General features: G+C 37.2%; 1 protein-coding gene across 1 annotated transcript; it reads right to left on the reverse strand.

Annotated features, from left to right (window-relative positions):
• Positions 1-8385: 8385 nt before the first annotated feature.
• Positions 8386-22035, reverse strand: LOC110802076 (ubiquitin-fold modifier-conjugating enzyme 1). Its single transcript, XM_022007497.2, has 3 exons — positions 21600-22035; positions 21142-21203; positions 8386-8881 (listed from the first exon to the last, which is right to left on the reverse strand). Exons 1-3 carry the CDS (start codon positions 21930-21932, stop codon positions 8752-8754), a joined length of 525 nt encoding a protein of 174 aa, XP_021863189.1. The 5' UTR covers positions 21933-22035; the 3' UTR covers positions 8386-8751.
• Positions 22036-22115: the final 80 nt, after the last annotated feature.

Consider the following 22115-nt stretch of genomic DNA (forward strand, 5'->3'; position numbering starts at 1 on the left):
ACAATCGTAACATGTCGAGCACTTGGGCTTGCGCCCAAGCCCCGTCGAGTGCACGACCAATCGCTGGCCCATGGCACATCGCAGCAGCAGCCACGCGCAAACGCAGCAAGCCAAGCCACGCTTGTGCGCAGCCTGCTTGCCCGCATGCATCGCAGCAGCTACGGTAGGAGCGCTCGCACGCACGCTCGCGCGCAAGCAAGCCCTCGCGGCCACGCGTGTTGATGCGCGGAGCAGCGATCGTTGGGCGACCCAGCTCTCGCCCTCGCGCGCGCGCCTCTCCTCGTGCCACGCCATCGCCCTTCGCCCATCGCCCATAGCACACAGCACACACGCACAGGCTCCCTTGCCTCGTGCGCGCGCCATGCGCTAGGTTGCTCGCTGCATTCGTACCGCACGGGCGGCGAGCTCCCTTGCTCGTCGTCGCGTGCCCGCACTATACAACACCCCTTAAGGGTAACACGTAGCTTCCATTGCTTTGTGCGTGCAACATTCATGAGCGTTTTCATAAAAATTTAAAATTTTTAATTCAAAATTAATGACAAATTAATAAAACATATTAATTTCATAATTTTAGGGCGAAAAATCGAAAATTTATTAATCAATTAATTTCCGATTAACATGGATTCAAATCTAGGTCATAAAATTAAAATTTTAACATAAATTAACAATTTTTATGGTGGATTTTAATCATTGGTACCTAATTAAATTATTAATTAATCATGAAAATCAAATCAATTCTAAATTATTCGAATTTCAACAAATTAATCATAATTACAAATCAGGTTGTATAATTAACAAGTCTAGGCATTCATAATTGTTAAACATATACAGTAGGTCAATCAAAAACTCAAGATTTATCAACAAGAATCGCAAATACTTAATTTAACATCTTAAATCTACAAACTATTGCGTTCGAAAAACTAAAACCTCCGAAAAGTCATAGTTAGGCTTTGAATTTGGGGATTCTGGGTTCGGCCAAAAATTATTAATTTTGTCAAAATTTTAGAATGACTTTTACATGAGGAATTGACACAAAAATCACTCTATTTGGATGAGTAACGAAGAAACTGCCGAAAAACTGCGTACATATAATTAAATAAACGCAATTTGCAATTAATTAGGAAAATTAATCACCCCTTTAATTCTTTGCAAATTTGTAAAATTTAACCATGTTCATGCAATTTAGATTATGAAAATAATAAGAAGCTCTGATACCACTGTTAGGTTATGATACATATGAATAAACATAAATCATGCGGAAAAACCATAAAGCCAGGAAACATATTTTTTACACATAATCATATAGCATAATTTAGATGCATACACTTTGTAGCATGCCATCCCTAGCTGCGCCCGAAACGAACAAGAACAAGTCTTTAGGACTCCAAGTGTCGTCTCTCCGTAGATAGTCCACAGCACGTCTGGATCCGCCTTAAGATTGACCAACTAGAATCGCCCTTAAGGTACTATAATTTTCAGCAATTATGGGCAAGAATGTGACTGAATTTTTGCTCTCAAAAATCACTTTGTATACTTCAAAACTCGTCATAAATTGTGAACCCAGGCCACATATTTATAGGGGTATGGAAAGAGAATTGGAATCCTACTAGGATACGAATTAATTAAATTAGAATCCTAGTAGAACTCTTATTTAATTAATTTATCTTTTAGGATTAGGAATTTAATCATTAAATGAATCCTATACGCTTTAGGTTTCGTATGTGAACACAAACACACACACGCACGCACAGCAGCCCACGAGGGGCGCCATGCGCGCGCGCAGCCCACGAGCACTCATAGCCCACTGCCACGAAGCCCACACGCTGCCGCAGCCTTGGGCGCGCGCTGGGCCTGCCTTGCGGTGGGCCTGGCGCAGCCTTGGCTGGTGCGTTGTGGCGCGCGTTTCTCTTGCTGGACGTGGGCCTGGCTTCGTGCTGGCCCTTCGTCTAGCGGGCCTCGTCCGATGCTAATTCGTACGACGCGCTTCCGATTAATTTCCTGATTCCGGATTTCATTTCCGATACGAACAATATTTAACATTTCCGATTCCGGAATTAATTTTCCGTTTCGAACAAATATTTAATATTTTCGTTTCCGGAATTATTTTCCGATTCCGATAATATTTCCGATTCAGACAATATTTCTGTTTCCGGCAATTTTTCCGATTCCGGCAATATTTCCATTTCCATTAATATTTTCCGATACGTACCATGTTTCCGTTTCCGGCAACATCTACGACTTGGATAATATTTATATTTCCGATACGATCCATATTTCCGTTTCCGGCAATATCATCATTTCCGGAGTATTCATTTCTTGCTTGTGACGATCTCAGCTCCCACTGAAACCAAGATCCGTCGATTCCGAATATCCATAGATGGAGTATTTAATGCCATTAAATACTTGATCCGTTTACGTACTATTTGTGTGACTCTACGGGTTCAGTCAAGAGTAAGCTGTGGATTAATATAATTAATTCCACTTGAACTGAAGCGGCCGCTAGCTAGACATTCAGCTCACTTGATCTCACTGAATTATTAACTTGTTAATTAATACTGAACCGCATTTATTAGACTTAATATTATATGCATACTTGGACCAAGGGCATTATTTCCTTCACTTATACTCCTCCACAGGCACAGACTCCACAACCCAGTCTCATGCCCCACACTCTAACCCCTATGTTAGTGGAGATGCAGAACATGATGCTTACTATTCAAAAATCTCTAGCGTCCAATGGAAGCACTCGTTAATTTGGAGGGATTAGTTTGTCACCCCATTATAATGCCCATGTGTTCTAGGTGATCAGCCTAGTACGGGTGAAAATCTGGGCCATTTCTCAAGCCTTCAAACAATTAGGCTTTGTACTTGTTTTAGAAATAAGTTAGATCTAGGCCACTTTTCAGGACGTAGTTGATCATGAGTTAATGTCGTGGCATGGGAGCTTTCGGTGTATATAAATGGATTCTCAGAGTTGATAAAGTAATTATTTTATTAATAAAATTGTAAGGCCAGGCCAAGTACAACATTACCCTAACGACGACCGGTAACATATATCTGTCAATCTGGCCAGGCCATTTTTACAAAAAAAAAGTAAATCTCAAACTTCGAATAACTAAGTTAAAAATAATATTTCTTCAAGTTATCTGCATCCCAGGTTCGGAGTATAGGCCTTCCATGCATTTCCTTAATGCGATACATGTCATCCCTGACTTCTTCATAAATCTCATAAGGACCTTCCTAAGATGGGATTAATTTGCCTTGCTCATTGGCGCGTCCTATTGATTCCATTTGTCTTAGGACGAAGTCGCCTACCTTCAAGATGCGGGGGAGAACCTTTTGTTATAGTCTCTAGACATTCTGAGCTTATTGTCTTAGGGCGGTATTTCCTTTAACAGCAAAAAAATCTAAGGCAACTTTTATCATCTCCCAATTAACTTTGTCATCATTAAGTATTACTCGTAGAGTAGGCTCACACATCTCAATAAGGAGCACTGCTTCTGCTCCATAGGCTAACAAGAAAGGAGTCTCTCTCGTAGATTTTTTTTGTGGTTCGGATGGACCATAAGATATTTGGTAATTTATTAGCCCAGAGCCCTTTAGCCTTGTCCAGTTTCTTCTTCATTCCCCAGCAAATGATTTTATTGATTGCTTCTACTTGGCCGTTATCATGGGGCCATCCAATAGTGGCGAAGCAACCTTTTATGCCATGCTTGGAAACCTAGTCTTCGAGTTTAGGAGTTTTGAACTGTGGCCCATTATCAAAGACGATAGACTGAGGCACCCCAAAACGTGTGATAATGTTCTTCAAGATAAAGGCTTTCACATCATATATTCTTAAGTGCTTCAGCCTCTACCCACTTAGTGAATTAATCCACGTCCACTATCACGTAGCGCCGTCCACTTGAGTGGTGTATGGTCCTAGAAGATCCATCCCCCATTTGGCAAAAGGAATTGGGCTAGTGATGAGAGTTAATATTTGTGTCGCCCTATGTATGAGGTGTGCGAAGCGCTGACACTTGTCATATTTTTTTACCATCCCCAAGGCGCCCTCCCTTAAGGTGGGCCAACATTAACACGTTCGTAAGGAATTTTCATCCAAGGCCCACCCTCCTATGTGAAAACTGCAGATTCCTTGATGAAAATCTTCAAGGATATCTAACCCCTTCTAAGGCGTAACACATCGAAGTAAAGGCCGTGAGTAAGACTTCTTGTATAAAACGTCGTTCCAGATTTAGAACATGCATGAACTTATTTTCTTGAGTTTTGTCCCTGAGTTTTGATCGTCAGGTCAAATTCCATTCATCTTGAAATCTATGATTGCATCCATCCAAGTTGACGTCCTATCCATTATTCCAATAATGATTGGTGGGCCGCCCTCTTAATCTATGCTTCTGTGAGTCTTCACCTCCCAGAAAAGATGATGTGGTGAGTCACAGGAGGCTGGACTGGCAAGTTTAGACAAGACATCTACTTGCTTTTTTCTGACCCGGGAATTTGTCTGACTTCAAAACTCTTCAAGTGCTCAAGTTCCCGGAGGAAGACATTCATGTATTTCATCTTGGACAAATCCCTTGCTTCGTACTCTCCATTCATCTGGCTCACTATCAACTGAGAATCAGATAGAGAGTATCTCTTCGGGTCCTGCCGCCTTACACATTTTGATATAGTGCATACTCATAGATGTCTCCCTCGGAAGATGATTCCTGCACCACGCCAATTTTGTGTGAACATTCGTCTACATATACCATCAACATCGTACTTGCGTTTTTCATGAAAATCAGCAAAAGCCTGTCCCTTGATGGCCTTCCTGGGCTCATAAGAGATGTCAAATACATTGAGTTCTATAAACCATTTTAACATACGGCCACACACTTCATATTTGGAGAAGGGTTGTTTGAGCGGCTGGTCGGTGTAAGCTACCAGCTTATGAGCAAGGAAGTACATACGAGCATAACTTTTTACTTGCCATCTACAAGGCCAAACCGATTTTTTCAACGGTAGGGTATTTTAGCTCGACATTTTGAAGGATGTGACTGACAAAATAGATTTACAATTGTACTCCTTCTTTTTCCGTTAGGAGCACGACAATTAGTGAGTGTTAAGATATGGCTAGGTAGATGTAAAGAGTTTCTCCTTCGAGTGGGCTGACAAACCTCGATAGAGTGTGTAGGGGCGTCTTGAGTCTAGAGAAAGCCTCTTCTACGACTATCGTCCATTCAAATTTGGCTTTCTTTTTGATGGCGCTGAAAAAATAATGACACTTGTCTCCTACTTTGGAGAGGAATCTCCCTAATGCCGCCAGACAACCAATAAACCAATGTACTTCTTGTAAGGGGGGTCGGAAAAGACGGGTTTAGGGTCTTTCCTTACTTCTTCCCTCGCGGATGTATGGCAAGCAATATTAAGTAAAATCGGACCAACTGTGGACAATTAGCCTTTTTTTACTAGTTTATAGAGTCGCCATTCAGTTTTATAAAACTGACAAAAACCGGTTATTGTGACATGAGTACAAGCTTGTGACACCCAGACTCAACATATTTGACCACAACGGCCTCGGGTTCCCTTGTGATTCCTGGTGTGGGAATCGCTTAACATACATCCAGCGGAGTAGAGATTGAGGGTTCGGGGACATTTACTAATACGGGGAGTGCCACGCATTAACCCATGAAGCGATCCTTACTAGTTCAATGTAACGAAGACGGGACATGCGTTAGACTACATTACTAATTTGAGTTTCTTTTAATGCACAAGTATTAACTAACAATCGTCAAGAAGTGATTTAGAATGATTTAAGGTACCTAACAATAATCCGTATTGTCCAAGGAATATCTTATTAGGCGTGATAATTAATGAGATTAAGTTTGACATATTTATAATGGTGATTCAATCAATAAATCAGAGTATGGCACGGTACAATATAGTATTGGCTATATTGCGTTTCTCAGAAACTATCCACTTGGCTTTACTCGCTTTCCTTTTAATCAACGAACGTTCATCAACTTGACTAGACTCTAGGGCAGGATCCAGGCTTTAATTCGGGCGCTTATACGGACAGCGTTCCGCTTAACAAGAGTTAAGACGACGGAACTACTGGACGTAGAGCGGTTATAAGGACGTATAAGGACCTTTGACTTAGGCTTAGATCTTGTAAGTAGTATGAGTATATGCTTTGGTTCCTTTACTTCGGCTGATTTAGACTCTATTTATAGTGAAAAGGTGGCGTTAAAGATAGGGATTTGTAAGAGTTCGGGGTACGCTGAAAAGCATGTGGACGCAAGAAATAAGTCGCGCATGGCAGATGGGCGTGAGAAATGTCTCACGCTCAGCACCTGGCGTCAGATTTGCTTGGTGTTTGAGTTAGAATTGAATTGGGATCGTGGCGTGAGAAACGAAATTGCGCATGAGTGTTGTATCAGAGATACGGATGGCAAAGTTTCTCCCACAATAACGGAATTTGTGTGGGGCTCTTATATATATGGACTCATTGGGTGTGGATGATGATTTTGAAAGAAAAATCATGACAAAAATGATATTAAGTTAACAAAACAATAGGAAAAACTACAATAAACAGTCAGAAAAGGGGTACTTATAAGCAAACAATAGGCAACAACTAATTTTCAAACACAAAAACTAGCCATGGAGCATCAAAATGGGTAATTTTAAGTTATGAGTATTTGGTGAATTAAGTTTCAGAATATGAGTATTTGGTCAAATAAGTATTAAAATAGGGGTATTTGGTGAATTTTAAATTAGGTTAACGGAGGACTAACGGTGCGTCATTAGTAAGGGTATTTTGGGTATTAAGTCATTTTTGAGGGGCATTTGGTGAATTACGCCAAAATTCAGGGGTATTTCATGAAAAATCCAAAGATTTTTTGTTGTGAAGTGGGACCAACACTCATTTTCCGATGGTCAAAATAATTTCTCCGGCATTGACTAGCGCGTACGTGGCATGTGACCCTTAGAAATGTATATATATATATATATATATTATTATATATATATATATATATATATATATATATAATATATATATATATATATATATATATATATATATATTATATATATATATATATATATATATATAATATATATATATATATACATTTTTTCAGTTTCTCCCTCCAATTTTCCCCCCTTAACTAACTAATGAAGACTTAAAAAAAACTTTCTCCCTCCTCGTTCATGCTCCTCTTCAAACTTTTCAAACATTTCACCCAGCTTGTGGCCAAATGCCTTCTCAGCTGTTTTCTTTGTGAAGGCAAAGCTATATGATGGTGCCCGAGAGTGCAGATGTGCAAATATCTTGAGGGAAAAGATCAGGTATTGTGGCAGCCCATTGTCTTGCAGTTCAACAACCTCTTGCAATAACGCTTTTCCTTATGAACACTAACTTTGACGATTATGAAATTGGAGGAATTAGACCAATAAAATTAGGGCTTTACTCTTACCTGGTACAAATTGCAACGAAAGCCAAGGGGGAGCCAACAATTTTTTTTTTCTATAAGCAATATGCCACGAATTGATGAAGAAGATGAATAACAGCGGAACACAAGAACGAGGAGAGAGAAAATGGATTATTTTTAGGTATTCCTTAGTTAAGGGAGGAATTGGAGGGAAAAACTGGAAAAAAAAAAAAAAAATCATTTTTAAGGGTCACTTGTCACACACATGCTGGTCAACGCCGGAGAAAGTGGTTTGACCATCGGAAAATGAATATTAGTCCCAATTCACAACAAAAATATCTAATTTAGGTCCTATTTCACAACTTTTTTTATAATGCCCTTTGTCACAATTTTTTGCTTATAAAAGGTTAAGATTATTAAAAACGAAGATTAACACAACACCGTATTTTTTAACTGAAATGAATGAAACTGAATGGAGCTGAACAAAACTAAATGGGACTGAAATTAAATCCAAAAGAACATGGCCTAATTGATCAGAAAATAGATTAAATGACACATAACCTTGTAAAAAGAAACTGACCCCAAAAGAAGCTGGAAACGAATTTTGAAAATAAGGTAGCAGAGGAATAAGGAAAGACATTTTTAATGGTAGTGCATCCTTTAAATTATACTTAATGGAGTACAACATTTACAAAGACATAAATAGCAAAGAAAAATAAACTAAAATGGGGTCGAATAGATTTAAGCTCTTGCCACCTTGTAAAACAAACACTGAGAACAACCAGTCAACCATCATAGTTGAACGTCCAGCAAACATTTCAAAACATGAAGAGAAACTAAAAGAAAGCAAAGCAAGCAAAAAAAACTCTTTATGCAACCAGAATAAATAACACACTACCTTGAGACCCTCGACCAAGTAGTTAAGGAGAAAGATGACATTAAAAAACCTATCAACGACTAATATGGCACCCGCTTAATCAATCAACGGCCCACAAACCAATAGGTAACTTCTTTTATTTAAAAAGATAAAAATACAAGACTAGGGGACAATTCTATTTGAGTTAAAATCCTTTTCAAACTTCCAAAATCAAACCACCCAATTACAAATTTCACAATTGAATCATAGGGGCGGGTTATTACAGAAGTCCGTGCTTCAAAATTAAAGATCCCTAGTTGCGAAAATCTCATCATATTGGTTGTGCATTGTGACAATCCAAGTATAGTTTTGCGCCTCAAAGTTATCTAAATATAACAAATATAAACAGTTTCATGTTACTTCTTCATTCCTCTACCTATAGAGATCTGCCAAACCCATGTTGTAGCTGGGAGTTTAGAGTAGCTAACTGTCGCTGGCTGAGGCGACATCATCCTTGTGCTTGACCATACCAGAATCAACAAGAATGGGAATCTCCGCTGCAAGCCATGGAGCAAGGCCCAAACACAGAGCATGCGCTATACCAAACCGAGGGCTGAAGATGCAAAAATCCCAAGTTGACATTATAAAGAATATATGAGGAGAAAATGCAGGTAATGACAGGGTTCTAAAGCTGATTTACACAAACCATCAGAAACCAGCAAATGCAGCATCTTTGGGTTACTAGCAGGAGACATCTTTTTTAAATCTATTAAACAATAAGCAAAACATGAAATGAGCTATATAGTTCATGCAGCCAGAGCAAATTGTGCAACTTTTCCAAGAACTGCGAATGGTTATCTCGTTACCTGCTTAGCAGACCATCCTTAACCTAAAAAAAGAACCAAATGCCTCTTGACCAGGCATAAGATGTACTATGATATGTGTAGGGCAGCAAGCATATACAGAAACCACCAAAAAAAACAAGAAACAAAAGCTAATCAGAACAAAAGGGATCATTATTTAACACATAATGAGTTTTGGAAAGTCATGAGGCTCCACGCCCTCGGGAATCAGTAAATCACAAGATAGGTAGAAGATGTCACACAACAGTATTGGACTTCCAGAACATGGTGGGAATAATTGTCACAATTCCATCTCAAAAACATAGGTACAAGGTGGAAACATTAGTAGAATTGTGTCTATTACAGGACACTAGTAGAATTAGCAAATGTCATTACCTGACAAAAAGAGACCTCCCCAAACCAAAAGAACCCTAGGAACCAATTTCAACATCAGTTGAGGCACTTTTTACAATATTTGGTATTGCTACTGCCACAGAATTGCAACACCCCTTTTACAACGAGCCTAGTAGGAAGATCAATGGCAACACCCCTTTTGCAACGACCCTAGTAGGAAGATCAATCGATCACCCCTTTTTACAACGAGCCTAAATCAGAGTCTCACAAATAAGTGTTGTAGTGGACATTCTGTGTAGGTCAAATTAAAATCAAATTAAACTGACAGCTCTTACAACGAAAATTGTTAAAGCCAGCTTCAAAAAAGAAATTGCCAACAAGAAAAACTAACGCCACTACAAATATTACTTTTTTTAAAAAAGAATTTTGACTTTCATTGACCAAAGGTTAGGTTTGATGACTACTCTATTTTTTAGGGAAGCTCCTCTTCTGGGTCTTCCTCTACATTGTTTCATGTTTTCAACTTATTATAGTAGCAGGTTTCTCTAAGAATTTGGTTGCTAAAGAAATTGATAAAAATACTAAATTGCCCCTTCAATTAATGTATTAAATCATGCCCCGTGAGACATTCGGCTTCGTAATTAATCTTTTATTTGATTTGAGCAGGATAGTGGGATATGGAGCATGGACTTCATTCTAAATGCTCATCTTACCTATTCACTATCCTTATTCTAGATGTTTTTTCCCTGGAATCTTAATAATGGTTAAAATTTTGTTCTTATTATTCAAATTTTTATATATTTAGCTCAAGATTTGATCCCTTTTTTAATTGTATGCTAAAAAATTATTTTCATCTAAGGGAAAGTTATATAATGATAACCTTGAACATACACTATTTTCTTATCCTTAGTTCATTAGTAGAGGATTCTGAGTTCTGACATCTCAACTGGTTTATTTTTCTTTTCAACAAGAACAATCAGGGAATTTTCCTATAAGCCATTTGTAAAATAACTATATTTGGGAAGACGTAAAAAAAGTGTATTTTCATCAATTTTTTTAAGAAAAAATAGTAAATGCTTATTGTGGATTATAATTTAATTTAGTTACTCAAAATTAGTTCATGTATTGGTTCCAATTATAGGGAGGTAAAAGCCATGATCTCTGTAAGGATCTAGCTAAAGACCCCCCTAGCAAAGGCAGTTCTTAACATTTCTCCTTCAGCTTACTAAGTCCTATTATAGGGAATGAAATTAAGCCTCATCCCTTATTTACTGAATGTTGGACATCTGACTTGAAAGATGAACCTATTTAATCCCCAACAAGAACACGTTACTGAAAGCAAGTGAGGTTCAAAATTCTCATCTCCTCAATCCTTCTTTCCTACGCACCAATCCGGTAAGGCACTTGAGTTCTCTAACAGTCAACCCAAGGGGGGGATCTATGTTACTCAGACTCGGGTACGAGTGTCGGATACGGGTACGTGTCCAAGTGTCCGACACGTCTAAATTGTGGAAATTTTCCTTAATTTTAGACCAAAATGAAGTGTCGGAGTATCCATACCCATGTCCAAGTGTCGAAGATCCGACACGGGTACTTGAGGTAAAACGAAGAGTCCGAGTAACATAGGGGGGGACTAGTTGAAAATCCACAAATGGTATTCTATCTTGAGAACCCAAACTGCAAACCACCTCTGAGTCCAGGAGTACTATAAGATTTACCTAGCTCAGGAACAGGCTCCTGTGAGCCTAACTAAATATGCAACCGAAATTCAAACTGATGAAATACAAAAGTAGTATAAGCTCAGGACTAAGCAATTTGCTTGTCAACCTGCAATTGTAGCTTCACATACATAAGGCCGCATGCCCTGCAGCCGCTTGGCTTATATTAACTGCAACTTAACTCCAAAGTGGCTGGCTTTGTGCAGAAAGTCGGCTAGATAATTGTAACAGCACTAAGACAGTTTAATCTTGATCCAGCATAGCCACAATCACCTTGCTTTACTTGTTGGATCCAAGTTCCAGAAATATCCATTGATTTCAGCTGTTTGGCCGGATATAGTGTGACCCTAGGTTGGTAGTTGGCATGGAAACTTGCCATATAGGCGTTAAATACAAACAGAAGGTTCACTAGGGTAAAACATTTAGGTGACCAAGTCCCTTGTGCTAAATCCTTCCAGGGATATTACTCTGATTCAGTTGGTTTTGCTTCACTTCACGATAGGGACAAGAGGGTTTCCTCTTACTCTTGGTCATTTAACCTAAACCAAACTCAGTTGGTTTAGTTGATGCTCACTGACCACTCAAGCTAAGCAACTTAGCTTTGAGAATGAGAGTAATGTGATCTTCATGACCAACTAAACAAAAATTCCCTAATTGTATCTCTTCCTTTGTTATGCTTTCATTAGCCTTCATATGCCTTGATCTGATAGGCCTTTATTGTTCGCATTGAAATCAAAAGAAAACCAACTAACAAGTCAGAAGTCAACAACATTTAATAAGAAAGCATCTACAAACTTCGCATGTCGTTGTTTGGATTGATTATTGTTTTCGAGTTTGCCTACTAATCTACTATAGAGTAGTTTTTGGGAAAAGGTTTGGTATCATTGTTATTGCTGTGCAGTAGTTTTAAGCTCTCTGATGTGTGGGTTCAGCTTTGTATTTGTACATGTCTAACTATAGGTCCAACTCTACATAATAGCTCATAATACTCCCTCCGTTCTTGAATGTTAGTTCCTCTTGGAATCTAAGACAATCTAACATAAATACACTTGTGACATGAATCTTAATAGAGTCTACCCCATGTGGGTATGGGAAAGAAATAGTTAAGGGATTTAATACTTTAATGGGGATAAAGGTATATTTGAAAGTAAACAACCGGACCATTTGAATATTTATAAGGGTATAATGAGATAAATGTTTGACAAATAAGGAAAGATTCTAAAGGGGACTAATAAAAAAAAGAACTCAATACGGAAAGAGGACAAACATTTGAGAATGCAGGGAGTACTCCCTCCGTTCTTGAATGTTAGTCTCTTTTGGAATCTAAGACAATCCAATCTAATAAGTACACTTGTCACAAGAACTAACCAATGTGGGTAGGAGAGATAAATAATTAAGGGGTTTAATGGGGATAAAAGTTTACTATGGAGCAAACAAGTGGGGCTATTTGTATATTTATGAGGGTTATAATGGGGATAAGTGTTGGACAAATAAGGAAAGATTTCAAAAGGGACTAATTAAAAAAACAACCAAATACGCAAAGAGGACTAACATTCAAGAACAGAGGGAGTACAAACATTAATCACATTCCCTACATATGTAGTTCTTCCTTGCGCTTTGTATTGATAATTTAAAAGCATATGTGGTTCCAAATTCTGATTTTACCTTAAATTCTGGTTGAAATCTGTAGAAAGGATTTTAACACCCATATCTCAAGCATTCCAGCTTAAGCGTAGTTCCCTACATATGTAGTTCTTCCTTGCACTTTGTATTGATAATGTAAAAGCATATGTGGTTCCGGTTTTGAAATTTATTCTGATTTTACCTTAAATTCTGGTTGAAAAATCTGTAGATAGGATTTTTACACCCATATCTCAAGCATTCCAGCTTAAAATAAACAATACTACCTCCGTTTCATAATGTTCTTAACGCTTTCTATTTTAGTCATTTCCATAATGTTCTTACATTGAGCTCTATACTATTTTTGGACATTAAATTTCATTATCTTACCCCACAACGTTTACACATTTTCAATAATTTTGTCTTACACTCACCCACCTTTTTCTTACACTCACGCACCTTTTTACACTTTCTCTCTCCTTTCGACTTAATATTTTGCAGACAGTAAATATTAAGAACGTTATGAAACTGAGGCAGTACATTTTTCTGTTAGTATTCCTAAAGTAACACAAATTCTAGTGCATGCTCATCGGCTTATCTTATTGACCAGTATTAACCACTAAATACTCTTCATGTGCTCCGCTACCATTAATTCAACAGGTGCATAGCCTAAAAATAAAGCTTCGTAGGAATAAAGTTTATCTTTCTTCTTTAAAATCGAACACCTCAGGCAGGAAGACTATAAAAAAATTCATTAAATTTCCAACAGATGATATTGCATTTGTTTGCCATTTAGCATAGCTTGATGAAGCAACAACAACAGTCAACAATGGGATATAATTCTTCCTCGACAAAGTACATCCTTTTTTATACTAGTTGTTGGATCGTGCGCGCTAGCGCACGATCCCCCAAGGTATACAAATTTATTTTTGTAAAAGTGTTACTTAAAGCTAGGAACTTACAATTTGTGGTAAATGCTAGAAATGATATGTTAAAGTTAGATGTTGGATTTACATGTAACAGGAAATAGAAACCATATGCGTTTTAATTGATAGTTCGAAGGTACAATATATAGGAAATTATACCCAAATAAAATAATAAATTTTGTATAGCAATGGAAGGGTGAAACCGTAAATGCTCTATTGTTAAGAATAAGACAAAATAAAACAAAGAAGGAAATGAAGGGCATGCACGTAAATGCACTATTGGGTGAATAGTAATCAAAGTATGAAACTTTATAAGTGTTAGGATTATTATAAATTACCCAATTGTCCAGCCACCTTTTACCAATAAGACCACCATAATTTTCAATTTGGAAGCACTACCAAAATCCTCATCTCTTTCTGGCACTTAGGCAAGTTTGGAAGCGCCACTTTTTGAGTTTTTTGTGGTGAAGCATGATGTTGCAATCCAATTTGTTCACAGTTACAAGGTATCCCCCAGGACTCTTATAACTTGTGTTTAGACTCTTCATATTAACTCAAATACCCGTGTCTGATTCTCGACACTTGGACATGAGTATGAAAAATTCGACAATTCGTTTGGACCAAAATCATGCATTTTTTCACAAAATAGCCGTGTGGGACACTTGGATATGTACCAGTGTCCGATATGGGTATCCGAGTACGGGTAACATAGCTTAAAACATTTTCTTTCGTGTCTTTTAGTTGAGAGACTAGGAAAACATAGGAATGACTAGTCACAGTAACCTGAGTCTAGCCTTAATAAATCTTCAGGTGCACAAAAGACCAACTCCTCACCATGGATCATTGGACAATATAAGCATGGACAGATTGAAGGCTTTAAGGTAAATGGTATTGCGCTTAATCGCTTATGCAAGGGTAGAACAGAAAAAAGGCATAGGATAACAATGTTAACATCTATATTTGTACTGGTACTCGATCTGAATTTGAGAGCCCATGATCCAAGATATTAATCTAAAGGCCATGCTGGGGCAAGCGCACTACAGCAATACATCATGAGACTTACCAAAAGCAACCAGATCTATCAAACTGCATATGTAGTAACTAGTATGGACTAGAAAGACAGGCTTACCATTAATAAAAATTTCGTTCAGAGTTGATATCATCCCAAGACCCATGGGCCTTTATGCAGTACTTTCTAGTATAGAGTAAAATGAATGTGATTTTTTGTTTATGTTGGCCCATTTGGTTTGCACCATTTCATGTTATTGCAAAATATATTTTTTAGCAATTAAAAGATTTTAATAATAACCAGCTTAACCACTAACCAGAGATCGTCAGATAAGACAAGGGGATATTACAGCACAAACACTAAAATGACAAGAGTAAAGTTAGCAATATGCTGCTAACAAACAATTACACCACAAGGATATTTCCCCACTCTTCAGAGCACCTAAAAGAGACCATAAAAAGGATATATCTTACAATAATCTCTATAGTCTTAGAATTTTGCTTTAAAACAACATAATTTGTTTCGACCATTGTTGCAAAAGATTACACCGCGCAGTGTAATCCTCTAAAGAGGAATAGATCATGGTCCTCAAATTTTTACTAAGTTTCAAACTTCTTTTTAGTAAATGAAATCCTTTGTTGCCCTCTCCGGAGCCCAACCAACAAGTCCAATGCTTAATCACACATCATCATCATCCATACCCGACTCCCTCAACCCACTACTAATAAAGGAATCAAACTCTAATCTAGGTCCTGGAAATTGAAGTGTGTTACCATCCTACCAACTCTTTACCATTAAGTTTCATCTAAAATAGTTCTTGCAAGGGCATCGGATAAAATTAGAATAAATATTGGCCATGATAAGTATATCCAACTTTGGTTTTCGTGGCTTCAGGTGGCTAGTTCGCATGGGCACTATCTATTCAGGCATTATATGCAAACAAAAGTTTCATTAGGATTAAACACTCAGGTGATTAAGTCCCTTGTGCTAAATCTTTGCTCAGTTAGTCATCTGATTTAATTGGTTTTGCTTCATTTCATGCTAAGGAGTGAGGACAATGAGGATTTCATCTTACTCTTGGTTATTATTAACCTAAACTAAGCTCAGTTGGCTTAGTTGATGCTCCCTGACCAATCAAGCTTGTCAACTTGGCTTAGAGAATACAGGTAATATGATCTTCATCACTAATTTAACAAAAACTCCCTAATTTCTTTCATTAGTCTTTATATGCCTTTGATCTGGGAGGCTTACACTGTTCTCATTAAAATAAATAAAAAAAACCAATTAACAAGTCAGAAGTACAACATAATCTAACGTTTAATAAGAAAGCATCTGCGATTTTTTTTTGACAGCACATCTGCGAATTTTACGAAACAACCTCTCTGCAATTGCAGGGGTAAGGTTGCGTACGTCCGACCCCCCCTTACCCCACTTCTTGCGGGAGCCTCTTTGAGGCAAAAGGGTAATGATAAAAAATAAAAAAAATAAAAAAAGCACATCTGCGAATTTTGCTTGTCTTTGTTTGGACTTTGGATTGATTACTGTTTCGGAGTTTACCTACTATATACTGAAGGCTTTGATATTATTATGTTGTTTTACAGTAGCTTTGAGGTTCATGGTTGTGTGCAGCTTTGTATTTTCGCATCCTCAGCTTAGCTATAGGTCCAACTCCAGTAGTTCACGTTGCATATCAAACATTAACCACATTACCGAGATAGGTACTTCTTCCTTGCACTGGTAATCTGGTATTGATAATGTAAAAGCATATGCTGGTTCTGGTTTTATAATTCAACAATGATCTAATTTTACCCTAAATTCTGGTTGAAGAATCTGTAGAGAAGTTTTTACACCCACACATCAAGGTTAAAATAAAAAATACATTTTTATGTTAAAGTATTTCTAAATTAACACAAGATCTAGTGCAAGCTTAACCTATTCATTAGTATTAATCACTCATGAGCTCAGTCACGGTGCATTTAATAGGTGCAATAATTTAGCCTAAAGATAAAGCTTCCTAAGGAATAAAGGTTTTCTTTCTTCCCTAAGTCGAACCACTCAGCAGACAGTAAAAAAAATTCATTAAATTTCAAACAGATGGCAATGCATTTAATTGCCTCTTTGCTTAGCTTTATGAAGCAACTACAATAATAAACAAAGGGATACTGTTTCCTTAAAAAAGTCCATACTTTATTTTATTTTTTTCTCTAAGTTTCTCAAATGTCAAGCCACCTAACCATCATAATTTTCATTCTAGCAGCATTACCAAAATCTTCATCTCCTTCTGCAAGGTAGGCTAGCCTGGAAAAGCCACTTTTATCCAGTGATGCATGATGATGTAAACCATTTTGTTCAGAGTTTCAAGGTATCCCCTTAAACTATTCTAACATTTCCTTTCTTGACTATGTTCAAACAAATTTCTGAAAATACGGGGATGACTTTACACAGTAACCTGGGCCTAGTCTTAATATTTCCTTCAGTGGCACAGAAGATAGAAGGCTTCAAGGGAGATGGACGTTGCTCCTAGTTTCTTATGCAAGAGTAAAATAGCAAAAAGGCATAAGATGATGATAACATCTATATTTATGTATTGGTACTTTGACAACCCACGGTCCAAAATATTAACCTAAAGGCCATACTGGGGCGAGCACTCTACAGCATGAAACTTCCCCAATCAAAAGCAACCAGGCACAACATATCCAATTTCCACTATGGGCTAGAAAGACGGGCCTACCAGTAAATTCTCCCTATAATGCTCCAGTGTCATGTTTTCATAATGGAAATGTGTGGGACTTGCACTTGAGGAGACCACCCAATACCTGAGAGATAGAGGAGCTCATTTCTATGTATAACCTTTGGCATATTCAATTAAAGGATGTGGAGGATTCAAGAATCAAGAGTATGGACAGGACATTCTTCCTGGTTTTTTTCATATAAATCTTTTCTTAATTCTTTGAGTTGTTCCCCTAGATGCCCCATTTTCTGTTGGCAAATTTCATTTGGAAGTCGAAGGACCCCCTTAAGGTGAGAGCTATTGTGTAGACATTGTCTTTGGGAAGGCTCAATACGAATGCTATACTAACAAAAACCGCTATATCACTTGACATTTGCTCGATTTGTCGGGAAAATAATGAGTTTTGCTCTGTCTTCCTTCATTGTGATATGATATCTTACCTTCGAAAACGACTCTTTGCATTTAATGAAGAATCTTGGGTTAGACCTTTGAGTATCCATGATTTGTTGAAGATTCATTTTGTAGGGTTTGGTGCAAGGAAGGAGAAGAAGGTGCTTTGGAAAAATGCTATTATGGCAATTTTGCGGTTGTGGTTGAAGCGGAATGGTCGTATTTTTAGCGGTGTTGTTGTCCCACGTGATATATTGTGGGATAAACTTTTTATTTGCTTCTTTATGGGCTAAGGCGGTGGGGGTTTCCCACATTAACTTGTAGTTCTGCTTTCTTTACTCTTCCGAGGAGCCTTGTCTTCTTGGTGTACAATGTTTTCATTTGAGCAATTTTACTACTGCTTATCTTCTTATCAAAATATATACATACATATATATAGTTCGTTTCCCTCAAAGAAAAAAGATAATAAATATTTCGCCCAGAGTTGATATCATCCCAAGGTTTCTAGTATAGAGTTAAATGAATGTGGTTTTTTGGTTTATGTTGGCCCAAATTTAAGATGGGCTGCTGTACCATTTAGTTTGCATCATTGCATGTTATTGCAAAATATTAAAAGACCGTAGACGTGATGGGTGCATAAGGTGTAGTCCTGTAAAAAGGAATAGATGATGGCATAATGGTCCTCGAGCTTGTATTAAGTTTCGGACTTCTTTTTAGTACATAAAATCCTTGGATTTTCCTCTGTGGAGCCCACACGCAATGCTCAAGTACACATCATCATTACCTATATTGCGCCCTCGACAAACTACTAATAAAGGAATCTAACTCTAATCTAGGCCCTGAAACTTGAGGTGGGCCACCATCCTACCAACGCCTTACCATTAAGTTTCATCTAAAGTAGTTCTCAAGGAGTCAAGGACATCTGAGCAAATGAGAACAAGTTTGGCTATGTAAATACTCCCTTAGTTTTAGAATAGTTGGCACGTTTTACTCTTTTTCACTAAGCAGATGCTAACTTTCACTGTAGTTTTTACTAACATATTAAAAACAAAAGTTATCATGTGAAATGTTGGTAAATAGGTATTAAAATATACTTTCATAATATCTTTATATTTTTTTACTAATATTTTTTTTCATTTATTTAATGGTCAAACTAGTGCATTGGCAAGTGCGCAAAGGTTGATTGTTCAGTTATTCTTATTTTGAAACAAAAGGAGTATATAAGGATACTTCCTACTTCTCAAAATGTTTCTTATTCAAGTGTTGCAACTTGCAACTTCAATTCTAGTTGATGTTTGAGAGGTTTTATCTCTCCAACAATTCAAGTCAGTTCATCATAGTGTATTGAGATAGGTTTAATGAAATAGGTTTTTTAATTCTTATTATTAAAAATATTCATAAATGTACGCTACTGTGAAAAAATATTCATGAAACTGTAAATATGTCCATTCAAATGGCATGACATGACCCTGATCCAACTATCTGATAACTTTAAGCCTAATAGAGAAGCTAGAGAGTTGAAAGAGATGGTCGCAGTCTCAAGAAGATTATCACTCAAATATACTTGGAATGAATCAACCAAATAAGCCATTGAACTATTAAAGGGTATCCAAAGCAAGCTACTGATAAACAACTCACAATCAAAGGGTGATCAAGAAAATGCATCCGTGACTGTTGTGCAATTAATATTTGAAAAGATTAAAGCAAGGAGAGCATATGAAATTCATAAACACTAGCACCAACAGAATATCTACTGAGAGAACCCAAGGAACCACACAATGGGTGTATACATAAATGCTAAACGTAGAAACTAAGTAGCTAATCAGATAATGAAATTTATACGAAGTACTCCCTCCATCTCTTTTTGTTCTTTATGTTTGGTGTTTTGCACGAGTTTTAACGATTAATAATGTGCATTGAGATTCCTCTATTTTTTTACTTAAACAAGACAATTTACGTTTATTTATAATATATTCACTTTTATCAAAATTCTGATAAAAAATGAGAAAAGTTTAATGTCCCAATGGAAAAATGTGAGAGATTAAATGAACAAATAAATTTAATGGGTTAAAATAATCATTGGACATAAATTTTAATAGAGTATTAAAACTTTTATGTGATAATATAAAAGAAAGGACAAATTGTTTTTTACCACCTAAAAAAATCAAAAAATTGTTTTTTACCACCTAAAAAAATAAAATTTGTATTTTACCACCTAAAAAAAATTTAAAATTTGTCTTTTACCACCTAAAAACGAAAAAATTGAAGAAACCGTTATGTGGAGCAACTACTTCGTATTATCTTTGGTGAAGAATGACGATGACCAATTACTAAGATTCATTTGCAAGTCTTGCTGATTTCAAATGAGTTTGACATGGATTATCTAAGAATGTTTCTCCCCGTGAAGTAATTGTACTTCCATTACATTGGCTCATTTGGTAGTTAAAGGTAGCAGCTCAACATGCATTGTGGGATACTAGCTTATTGCATTATGGAGCACTATATAGTGACTTCCGTGGAGAGTTTGGAGAGTTTGGATGATGAAGTAATATTTGGTGAAGTTTAATCAAGTTCTGAAATTGGTGTCAGAAGAAGTGGATTGTGTTTAACTGCGGATTGATAACTTTAGCGTATGTGAAGAATTCGCTTATGGATATGTATTGCAAGTGTGGGTCGTTTGATGATGTTGAATGTGTTGATGTTGGGGGCTCACAAAAATAATGACTTCGAAGAAGCTTTTAAATATTTTGTGCTCATGAGAAGCCAAGGCATACGGCCTGATGAGGCATCATACTCTACTGCTCTCACTCTCTCAGTGCTTGTGCCAGTTTTGCGGCTCTGAATCAGGGGATTCTTATACATAATCTGATCTCGAAAAGTGGGTTTGAGAAAGATATGTCAGTAGCTAGCTCCTTGATCGCAATGTATGCCAAATGTGGATTGGTCATGATTATACATAATCTGATCTTAGTAATTGGTAATCATCATCCTTCACCAAAGATAATACGAAGTAGTTGCCCCACATAACGGTTTCTTCAACTTTTCCCTTTTTAGGTGGTAAAAAACAACTTTTGTATTTGTTTAGGGGGTAAAATACAAGTTTTATTTTTTTAGGTGGTAAAAAATAATTTGTCCTGAAAGAAAATGTAAAAACACAAAAAAAAAAAAAAAAAAAAAGAAGGAAAACGTAAACAACAAAAAGGGACAGAGGGAGTATATGATAAATTTCCATGATTGCAGCTTCAAATGCAAAAGAATTACTGAATAGAGTACGGGAAAGTACCAATTTTTTGCCCAAAGCGGCTTGAAATGCACGGTCAAGCAAATCTTCCCTCCTCTATACATCTACACAATTCAAACCACTTAAAATTCAATAACCATCAAAACCACAACAAAAGAGGAGGAGAGATAATCCACAAAACTGGAAATGATCCCAATAAAAAAAAAAAAAATAAAAAAAAATAAAAAAAAAAACCTAAGTTACAACAACACCCATCAATCAACACAAAAAAATGTGGAAAAAGAATGCCCAAAATTAAACATGATCACAATCAAAAACCCAAAATCCAACAAACACCCATCAATCAAAATAACAAAAGAAGGCGGAGGAGAAAGAAACATCAGAACTAAACATGATCAAAATCAAAATTCAAAACCCCAGAACCCAACAAACACCCAAATCAATTCTCATAAAATCCTAAAAAGGGTATAAAACAAAAACCGGAATTAACAATTTCTAACCTTTTGGGTCTTGCCATCGATTTCAGGGAGTTCGAGTTCAGGAGCAGTAGTAGGATAAGTGACAGGAATATCGAACTGAAGATCAAATTCATACTTAAGGAGGTTGTGGACGTACCAACACTTGCCCACCCAACGAGTGCCTTCGGGATTGGCAGCGGAGATTCGGAACCAGTCATTGTCGTTGGCTTTATTCATGGATGTGTAGGCGATCAACGCCTTGTACTCCTCCTTCAGACGCTGCGTCCACGCCGCGCCGTCGCGGGGGCCGGCTTTGGTTGTGAGAAGTGGAATTTTAGTTAGGGTTGATTTCGTGGTTGTGTCCCATTGCTCCATTGTTGCTGCGTGTTTCCCTGTCTTCAATGGAGATTTTTTGCCCCTACTTCCTTCTCTAGAGTGCAGGTGTGAAATGACAGATGAGAATATTTCTTGCGTTTCTTATCAGCTGACTAAAAAATTGCACATATTCTTATAAATATTGTATACCGAAGTTAAAGTTACGTAAAATATTTAAAGTTA

The sequence above is a fragment of the Spinacia oleracea genome, chromosome 6, assembly GCF_020520425.1.
Source record: "Spinacia oleracea cultivar Varoflay chromosome 6, BTI_SOV_V1, whole genome shotgun sequence".
NCBI lineage: Eukaryota > Viridiplantae > Streptophyta > Magnoliopsida > Caryophyllales > Amaranthaceae > Spinacia > Spinacia oleracea.